The 10,734-nt window shown below is 39.0% G+C and overlaps 1 protein-coding gene across 1 annotated transcript; it reads left to right on the top strand.

Annotated features, from left to right (window-relative positions):
• The first annotated feature begins 956 nt into the window (after positions 1 to 956).
• Positions 957 to 10,676, top strand: LOC142352171 (fibronectin type 3 and ankyrin repeat domains protein 1-like). The gene is made up of 5 exons (XM_075404576.1): positions 957 to 1,915; positions 4,130 to 4,310; positions 8,594 to 8,860; positions 9,263 to 9,460; positions 10,416 to 10,676. The coding sequence occupies exons 1-5, from the start codon at positions 1,658 to 1,660 to the stop codon at positions 10,613 to 10,615; spliced, it is 1,104 nt and encodes a 367-aa protein (XP_075260691.1). The 5' UTR covers positions 957 to 1,657; the 3' UTR covers positions 10,616 to 10,676.
• Positions 10,677 to 10,734: the final 58 nt, after the last annotated feature.

Raw genomic sequence — 10,734 nt, 5'->3', positions numbered from 1 at the left:
TGACATAGACGATAGGGTTTTGAACGAGTGCCTAAAGTCAAATTCTATGCTTCGATGAAAACTATTCTTGAAATCCTATAAAACTTCCTTCTCAAGCTCGGTTGGTAGGATGGAACGAACATTCTATGGTAAGCACACAGACTTGGTTAGCTATCTTGTATTTTTTTAACCTGCTTGGACGAGGATGCCAGTGGAGCTAAAAATGTCAATGGTAAACTTGAAGCAAATAATTGCTCAAATCGAAAATTATCTCAAGTAGTAAAAACTTAAATTTTTTAACCATTTCCCTTATCTTGCAGGTTTTGAATCATCGTGCAAAATTTCTGAATCTTGGCAAGAATTGAAACCTCTTAGCTCTCGGGAGTAGGGCCATCGCATTTTTTGTTCAGTGACTCCTCGACCAGGTTGAACTTTTCTATACATTTCAAACAAGAGTGATTAAGACCAAAAGAAATTAAAGCTTCGGCTAAAACCAATTTAAACGAAAAAACTAGTCTGTATTAAAAGAGATTTTGGGTTTTTCCCCCATTATAGCCCCCAAGAACTTTTAGCCCCCCATTATGGTATATTTACAATGCTTGGGTAAGGGGGTATACTTTATGTCATCGCAAAGCTGGGGGCGCTATAATGGGAAAGACCTAATAGATGTGAGTTAGATTTTCTTTGTCAAATTCATCTAATTCTTTACTCGCTTTTCGTTAAAGTTTTCCCGTTTATGTAACTTTTTATCGCTCCAAGACAGGAAACGGAAACGAAAACGGTTGTTTTTCGTTGCCATAATATTGTATCGATAACAGATGACCATTTACGTTATTTTTAAACTTTTCACAATTTTCCACCTTTCCCGGAAACGCAAAACAGAATTTTAAATTATTCCACAACGCTTTTTCGTGCTATTAATCTCAAGAACTTTATGAATGATTCATTGCAGCTTTTGTACGGTGTGCTTGTATTATGCATGGATTTTAAGCACGTGCGTCTATAATTAGAAATAGATTGAAGAAAAAATAGAAAAAATACAAGAATTGAGCTCAATAATAACAAAGTGGTCACACGGTATTACGCGTTACATTTCTGCAGATAAAAGAGCTCAAACTCAACTGTCAAATTGAAGACTTTTACAAAAGAGCAATTCATTTGTTCGCCAATACGGCTTTATTTTCTCCTATTATTTTCTTATTTACTTGATTGAGTTCAACAAACATACAAATAATATTCCAATTTTTGCTCAAAATAGCCAACAATTTGTTTTCTTTCGGAATTAGAATTGTATTTTTATTGGATTAATTTTCTTAATTTATAGTTAAAGCAATCGAAATATTTGTTCTTTCTGATTTAAAAATTGTATCTTTATTGAAACATTTCGAGTTTGTTGAACAATCAAAAATTTGTTCTTTCAAGTTTACAAAATTGGTATCTCTTCTTTAAAATAATTTTAAAACAAGCCGTCCGAAATAGCTTTTAGTTTGAAATTCAAACAATTCTGAACTACGCGTTCATAGCTGGGATATAAATGATTTAAAGTGTTAACTAAAAATTAAATTTGAAAAACTTTCCGTTTACTGGAATTTTATAGTGCAGATTTACTTCAAATTTTAAGTTGCCGCCCAACCCGAAAGACAATTAATTTTTGCGGATTATTACAGTTCGAGCATTCATGGGAAAAACAACATTCGCCTTCCCTGAAAAGCCCGATCCACCCTCAGTGGGCAAAGTTACCCACAAGAGCGTAGAGCTGTTTTGGAACCATGTACAGAAGCAGTACTATGGGGGTGAAAAAGGGGATTTCAGACCCCGCTTCTGTATCCAGGAGGAAGACCAGATTAGAGGGTTTGGAACAGTGTACACTGGGTACGGGACCAGTTTTGTATTCGATGGGCTGGAGGCCAGGACAAAGTACAGGTACAGAATCCAGGTCAGTCTTACTGTCGAGAGTTACTCGAAAGTAATCTAGTCGGTAAACGGTGGGGTAGGGCTAAAGAATGGGTTACCGTGAGGGATAAGTCGTTGTTTGAACCAAAGGAAAAAAATCCTTGCTGAGAGGGCACGGATTAAATTTTTTCACCCAAAAAATTTAAGAGTGGGGCTGCAATGAGAGGATTTTTTTTAGGAAAATGCAGCTGAAAACTCTTATACGCTGTAATAGGCTTCCAAGGGGGGTAGAATGATGTAAGAATGAGGGGGTAGAAGATAAAACCCCCACTCTTACATCTTTCTGGTCTGTCACCAAGTGAACGACCTACTTCTACTTGCGAAAGTCATGCATGAAAGCTCGCACTGCATCGAACTACCTGACCTCACCAGCGCCAATGGACGCACAAAGGAAGTCTTTCGGCTCCAAAAAACAAGAACGGAAAAAGCTAGAAGCGAATTCACCTTCCTAAACTAAAGACTCGCAAACCGATTAGAGAAATATGTCGAATTCAGTAGACCTTACGGACTCAACAAGAGACTGATAAACCTAATGTAGGAGTTTGTCAATAAACGATTTTGCGATAAGAACTTCTGCACTTGGCAAACCTTTTGTGACTGCCATGTATGCAGAAATAAATAGACTCTATTTTAACAACTGACGATTGGGCGTAAATCTGTCCTGCAGCAAACACGCTGCGAATCCCCAACAACAACAAAAACAATAAAATGGTGTAAGAGTTAGGGGTAATGGAGAAAATACCCTCAAACTCTTACATTTTACCCCTTGACAGACCGAAAAGATATGAGTAGGGGTTAATTTATCGTTTACCCCCCATTCTTACATACCATCATTATCCCCCCTGGCAGCTCATTGTAGCCCAAAAAGATGTCAAAGTTTTGTGCTACAGTTTGCAAAAAAATCCTTCCACTGCAGCGAGTGAGCATCTCTTACATCTTACATCTTAAATTACTTCTTTTTGAGTGAAAATTCCACCCAGGTTTCCTCAACAAGGATCGTTTCCGTTGGTTACCCCACCCCCACCCGGGTCACCGATCATACAACAATGTATGGAACCAAGGAAGCTGCGAACCGTTTGTAAATTATGCGCCAGTCACTGAACACGTGCTATTACAGAGTAAATCACTGACCAGGGGGGTAATTCCTCAAAATCCCTCCCATTGCAGCGCATTGCAGCCCACTCTCACATCGCATTTTTGACGGGGTAGGGGGTCAATTCCTGAAAAGTCTTCCCTTTGCAGCGCATTCGTACATCGCAATTTTGACCGGGGGTAATTCCTCAAAAGTCCTCCAATTGCAACCTGTTGCAGCCCACTCTTGAATGGCAATTTTGACCGGGGGTAATTCCTCAAAAGTCTTCCCATTGCAGCCCATTCTTTTATCGCAATTTTGGTGGGCGGTTAATTCCTCAAAAGTCCTCCCATTGCTACCCCACTCTTACATCATTTTGCCCCCAGACCAAATAACCCCCTCACTCTTACATCTATTTACCCCCCCCCCCCCATAGACAAATTACCCCCCCCCCCTTTCATACAGTAAAATGAGAGGACTTTACGGAGGACATTCGACCCGGGGGTTGGCTATAATGGGTATGTCCCTCTAAAATTTTGAAGAATTTGTTTGGGCTGGTTCTCTTTATAACACCCACCCCATGAAGAAAACCTCCCATCATGATATCTCTTGTTGAGAAGTCGACTTTATAAAAATTCGATTTTATAATGCCCGGCCGATATGGGATGTAGGATACTTCCATGCTTTAATTACATGGCCGCCTACTCAAGCAGCGGTGGAACTAGTCTTTTCATGCCCACTGTCGGTCAACCATGGTCTTTTCAAAGTTTGACCTCTCAACTAAAACATTAAGGTAAAAATATTAGCTGGCCACTTCTAGTTCTCGAAAAACTGGGCAAAGAGCCACAAAAACTACATCCCGAATTTTTATGTTGTGAGTCTTTGAAATACAATTTTGCATTAATTTGGAGAATAAACAATCAGAAGTAAAATTTCAGTTTACTTTCATCAAATAGCTCTGTAGTAAAAGGGTGGTTTTTTGGAGTCTTTCCCATTATAGCCCCCCCCCCCCCCCCAGCTTAGTGGTCAGATAACCTATAACCCCCCAATCATGGTAATTATACCATAATGGGGGGCTATAATTTCATGGGGGGCTATAATGGGAAAGACCCGTATTTCGATTAGGTGATATATGGAAGCAGTGACCAGCAGACTTCCCCATGGAGTAGGATAGTGGCAGTGAGTACAACAGATCTTCCATTGAACACAGACCACCTACATAGGGCTATAGTGAGGGGGGACATCCACGCTGTCAAAAAAGCCCTCTCAGACCAAGTATGCCATGTCGACTCACCCAACAAAGAAGGCTAGTAGTATCTTCTCTCTTTTACAGCTACATCTCTTAGACGCGGGAGCAATAACTTTTGATCTATTCTGCCCCCCCCCCCCCAGTGTTTTTTATTACCCCCAATTTTAAATTATATGTTGTTATATAGCACGTTACTATGTCAGAAAATAGCACGTGCGCCTGGGGGTCATATGCTCACTAAGCTGGGGGGGGGGGGGGGGGTGATCAATGGCTCGTACAATTTTGCCAAAAATCCCAGTTCTATCCCAAAAAACCCGCAATTTCTTTTGTGGATGTATGTGAACAAACTAACGCGTATTTTTGCACTGATAATTGGGGTCTTTCCCATTATAGCCCCCCCATGAAATCATAGCCCCCCCCCATGAAATTATAGCCCCCCCCCCCATGAAATTATAGCCCCCCCATTATGGTATAATTACCATGATTGGGGGGGGGGGCTATAGGTTATTTGACCACTAAGCTGGGGGGGGGGGGGGGGGGGGCTATTATGGGAAAGACCCAATAATTTGGGTCATTCCCTTAATACCTTTCACCCCAATGGTATTTAGTGGTAATATAACGTGTAATATATGGTGGTATTTAGTGGTATTTAGTATTTAGTATTGGTATTTAGTGGTATTTAGTATTTAGTATTTAGTATAGGTATTTAGTATTTAGTGGTAATATAACAGTTAAATGATAGGGGGTTAAATGAATAGGGGTGAAAAAATGAGACACCATATAGCGTATACCACCCAATACCGTAAATATACGGTTAGGGGGGGCATATAATTACGTGTGGTCAGTGGGGGGGGGGGGAATTATGGGAGAGGGGTCATTCTTGATTGTATATCCTAACAGGAGGTGAAGCTACTTTTATGATTCAAGAATTTAAAATTTGCAAGACTCGTTTAAGGTTCTGAACCCACTTGAAACATATTTCGATAACTTGTGTACCCGGACCTGAGTGTCAGGGTATTTCAAAACTGAGTCAGAAAAAAAAAATCATTCTGGATTTTACTATGCACAGAGTTCTGATCAAGGCATCTAAAAGACATTTCATGGTGAATTTCCGAGTTGTATTCGAAGCTTACTGTGAACATCATCAACCTCAATTCTGAGTTTTCAACGAACATTATAAATTTTTACCCTGATTTTAGTCTGAACAGCAAGAATATCACCATCATCCTGAACTTCAGAAAAAAATTCTACAGGATTTGTTAATTTTTTTCTAAATTATGGCTAAATGAAGGATTATTAAAAATGCAAAAACCGTTGGTTTTTTTTTATATTGTCTTCAAGTAGATTGCGCGGGGGGGGGGGTACGGAGTAGATTCTATTTGCCCCCCTCCCCCAAGCCAGTTTTCCGCCACCCAGTTCATATCCCACACAGCGTAATGTAATTATAATTAAGGATATATTCTGTCCCCCCTTCACACACACACATTGTAATATAATTATGATTCTATTCCATCTAATCACCCCCAACTCAGTATAAACTCTGCAAAATTATATTATACATTTTGCATGAGCTCCGAATTGGTACTAGGTTGCCAAATGAGGTGAAAGGGAGTTTTGGAGTTAGACTATGAAGCTCCGGAACGGCAGCACAACGTTCCACTCGTGACAGAACTTCGTAGTCTAATCAAGTGGTGATGAACGACCTAAGTGTGAAAATTATGCAATTGTTATACCGAAGTAGGATTTGACATCCTGGATCTTTTCCGTTTGTGCCCCCCCCCCCCCCCAAATTTATGGGCGCATATTATTTGCACCCCCCGACGCACGTGCCATATTTTTACATAATGATTTACTATGTAATGACACGTGCTCTGTAACTGGGAGGGGGGGGGGGTGCATAACGTACTGGGGGGGGGGGGGCAAACGGAAAAAATCCGACATCCTATCTGTTCTTATGTCTCTCTCGAAGTTCATACACGGTTACAGGAGTATGTCCTGATGCCTCACAAAATATCTCTCAATATTTTAAATCGGGTTTTCGATTCTTTAGTGCTATTCAAACGTTGTCAGTTGTCTCACTAGTGAGTTTTGTCCATAATTTAACTTTAGCAGTTTTTGAGTTGGAGTACCCATCTTTGTCTATCAGACTTTCTCAAAAAATATAGCAATACATCGAGTTTTGTATTGCTATATGTATTGCTGTATGTATTGCTCACGCATATCAAAATATAGAAGTGACTTTGTATTCATCGAGTTCGTTTTTAAAATAGGAAATTTATAGCATTATTCATGTTGCCCAGCCGGTTAAGTTGAGCGTTTTGAGCATGTGGCCGCCCAGTACACAGTTGGTTTTTTAGTCCAGTCAGGGCACTGGCTCATGCTAGATAATATGCTTGCAAGACATTTCCGTTTTTGCTACAGTGATATATCGCGAAGATCAGAACTTAGTGTTTAAGTTTAAAACTTCGATATAAACAAAACTTTCTTACCTGATGTTGGTGAAGTAAGCTTATTTAATGGCTACTAATTTGAAAAATAGCACTGAAAGAAGGAATTAGCGGGTGAAAAACTGAAATCAAAACGTTAAACTAAAACGCATTGTTTTACCACAAATTGTTTTACCACGCATTGTTTACGCATTGGTTAAATCTCTTATTCAATAGCACATGTTGTTTTGTTTGTTGGAAACTTGAATTCTTTAATTAATCACTTTGCCCATTTTTCTCATTTTATTCATCTTCAACTTTACAGGCTGCTGTTATCACTCGTTTTCCCAATTTGACTTAGCAGATCGTCTTAAGATGTATGAGCTCTCATCCAGGAAGTCCTTCCAAGAAACGTTTGTTTTCCAAAAAAAAGAATTCCAGCGATGTTTCTGTTCTAAATGGTTCTACGAAAAAAACATTTTTTTATTAAACTCCAATTTTTGTTCAGCCAGAACAAACCGTGAGTCTAAATAAGTTTTAGTGGAAAGATAAACATGACCTTAGGTCAGCCATAACTCTAAAAAATCAGTAATTTTGGCAGGATGGCGGTCAAGCAAGTCGATAGGCAAGCATGCCGACTTTTGAAAATGAGGTCAAGTAAGCCGAAAAATTTTGGAATACCCGTATTTTAAGTTGCCTCTTGGCGGGCCGGTGGGCGCACCTCGTGCGCGTCACGGTTAACCATGTACTTTTTCTTATAGATTACGTAACTATTACATAACTTTCGGTTTGCTTTTTTGTCGACTTTTTATTTACTTCGGCTTACTTTGCGTTTACTTTGTGGTACAGTGCAAATGCTTCCAAAGCGCACCAAATGTAACGCAGCTGAAATAAAGAACAGAAAGAAATTTGGTTAAGAAACTGAAAGAAATGGAAAGCTTAGAGACAAGTCTAATATTGTTTCGCTACAATTATACGGAAACTGATATAATCTAGTAAGTCTTTTGGCATTGTGAGAGATTTTCCTAAACGTTCTTTGCAAAACAATCAATTGGTTTTTAACCATTGTTGTGAAAAAATTGTTCATGGTAGTTCTTGTTTGCAAAATGTCTATCTTTAATTTAGTTTATTTTTATGTTTGAAGCTTTAATACTCTTTACCTTTGTTAAACTTTCAATACTTTGTCATTTTACACTCTCAAAATTGATTTTTTCTTAACTGCTTCAACATAGGCGCAAAAAACACAAGTGATCAATTGATTCAAATTCAAAAACAAAGTTTAGCAGAACAATGTCAAATTCACGTCATTTTCTTTGCTATTTTTCTTATCATTGAGACAGATCTGCTAAATTTTGTCTTTGAATTTGATGTTTGATCACTTCAGTTTTTTTTCCGCACCAACTAAAGTATTAAGAATTTTTTGAGTTTAAGCTAGAAGGTTGAAAGTACAAACAAACGCGACTTTTTGAAGAGATAAACTTGATATCGCGTGACAAGACGCTCTGTTTCTTCAACGTAAACTTGGCTAGAGACAAAAAAGCTCAAGGATAAGAAAGAATGAGAGAAGAGTTTATATATATATATATATATATATATATATATATATATATATATATATCACACCCAAATTTGATATACATAAATGTAGTTGGTGTAATGGTCTAGCCTCACACTCGGTCAAACTGCCTTTTGATGTCCTTTCAAGTATGCAGAACTATTTGCTTTTCATACTAATACTGTTAATACGGTGAACAGAAAAAACAGTCCTGGACAAAATAGTCCCAAGAGCGGTTAATACGTACTTGAAAACAATATAGTAATATTTAAGTACTAAAACTCTAAAACTGGTCCGAATCAAATTCTGGGCCAATTTTTTTTCTCTTTTTTAAATTTTTTAAATATTTCTTACTTCAGGCTATACAGCACTAATGATCGCTGCTATGAGTGGCATGCAACAGATCACTGAGCTCCTATTGGACAAGAAGGCAGACGTCAACATCCAATCAAAATCGGGCAAGGACGCCTTGATGCTCGCATGTTTTGAAGGTCACATGAACATATGTAAGGTGCTGAGGAAACAAGGGGCCCAATTGGACCAAAGGGACAAGGGTGGCAATACCGCTTTGCACTTGGCTACCGATGGAGGGAATTTAGACATTATTCGTTGGCTCGTTGCAGAGGGTGAGTTACCTTGTCAAAATTCATTCCTTGTTTTGTAAGCTCTTACGGCGCAATCGTAGCGGACACCCATTTTATTTTCTTAGCTTGCATTTCCATGCCCATTTTATAAATAAAATCGTTGGGTATCATTTAAATCCCCCTATTCTTACATCGTTTTACCCTCTGAGACGATTACTCCCTACTCTTACATCAGTTGGGGGGGGGGGGGGGGGGAGGGGAGGGAGGGGTAATCAGGGGGTAATTTCGACACGGGTTTCACATCATTACATCATTGGAAAGTCTTCTTATTGTTTGTCGCGAAACGTTTTGGCTTGTTTGTTGGACTCCTATTATGGGGCGGGAGATCCTATTATGGGGGGGGGGGAGGGACAGGGCATCATCTCACCATCTCTTCTTGTTCAGGAGCCGAGGTAGACTCACGAGACTCGGTGTCTGGCTGGACTCCCCTCCTTCGCAGTGTGGCCATGAGTAGTAATGTCCTGGCAGGTCACTGTCTGGTCCAGCTGGGTGCAGATGTGAATGCCCTGGACAAAGAGGGAAAAACACCCCTCATGCTGGCTGCCATCAAAACTAACTCCAAGTTCGGCAAACTGCTCCTGGGTTGGTACAGGCTACACTAAAACAAATTAATTGAAATGAAAGCTGATAAGCTATTCGCCAAATAACAACATCTTGAAACGATATAAGTCCCTCAAAGCATTAACAATATGGCCTTCATGAGTTAACAATATATAAAGCATTAACAATATATAACCTTCATGGGTTCAAAAGACCCCCTTCACATAACTACCCCTTTCCCCTACGCCAGTCGTCAGAAGAACGCCATCTCCCCCTCCCCCCTCATTAAATTGCAAGATCCGAGATTTAACGTTGAAACCTTTTTTATTTGAATTTTTGGTTCGCAATATGACGAATTGCTATTCTGTAAATGAAAATTACAAATACTAGTGAAACATAGCTGGCAGATTGACAGAAAATAGCCGCAATAGCTTCGTAGATCTGCAGTCTAAAAAAACAGTAAAAGACAGACCAAAAAAATAGTGTTTTCATTGAAGGCTGAGATGTTATATTTTGATTAAGAATAAGTTTAAGTTATAGCTTCCTCTATCAGCTGCTCTTAAATAACCTTCATTTAGAGTGAACTTGTCCTTATCTCTTTGAATTAAAGTAAATAAAAGTCAATTTCAAAGTGAGGAAGTCATTTTTGAGAGTGAGGCAAGTCAACTGTGACCAAAAAATTTAATCACGCGAATGATAAAAAACTCGCTCCACTAAGAGCGAAAAATGACGTCACACAAGCACTTCAGTTGAAATTGCATGAACGAATGAACAAAAAGCAGATTTGAATTGGTTCTGACGTCATATGGTCGTAACTAAAGTCTTGACAACGAAATAAAAAACACCAAGAGAAGGCCAACAATAGCCCCAGCTACCGCTGTGCAGCTATTAATAAATGAGATTAAAACCCAAAACTAGGGTTAGGAGTTTCAATTGACAGTTTAAAAATATTCTGTGGTCACTCAATCATAGGGTCTAATTTATTCGTCTGTTTTAGACGCAGGCGCAGATTTCACAATAAAGAGTGCTTTCGGCAAAACGGCTGCGGACATGAGTGAGGCTACAGACAACAAACAGATTGCAAAAATGATATCAGAGCTGAAAAGATCTCTTCACGAGGAACAGCTGAAGAAAATGAACTCTATTCACGGCAATGGTGATCAGGCTAACTTAGAAATTGTGGTGCCTCACGTGTGAAACAATTGTAGTTTTACAGTTTATAATAATTCAATTGACTAATTAGAGAATTTATTTTCTATTTTTGAACGCGAGCCGATAGTTATAAGAGAAGTAAAGAGGATTCATTATGAAAATTG

The sequence above is a fragment of the Convolutriloba macropyga genome, chromosome 13, assembly GCF_964194025.1.
Source record: "Convolutriloba macropyga chromosome 13, txConMacr16.3, whole genome shotgun sequence".
Classification (NCBI taxonomy): Eukaryota; Metazoa; Xenacoelomorpha; order Acoela; family Convolutidae; genus Convolutriloba; species Convolutriloba macropyga.
The sequence above is the reverse complement of the archived record's forward strand: the minus strand, read 5'-3'. Positions and strand labels throughout refer to the sequence as shown.

Coding starts and splice junctions, on each gene's coding strand:
- LOC142352171 (XM_075404576.1), top strand. CDS start 1,658: ATGGGAAAAACAACATTCGCCTTCCCTGAAAAGCCCGATCCACCCTCA. Junction 4,311..8,593: donor CGACTCACCCAACAAAGAAG/GCTAGTAGTATC, acceptor TTCTTACTTCAG/GCTATACAGCACTAATGATC. Junction 8,861..9,262: donor TCGTTGGCTCGTTGCAGAGG/GTGAGTTACCTT, acceptor CTTCTTGTTCAG/GAGCCGAGGTAGACTCACGA.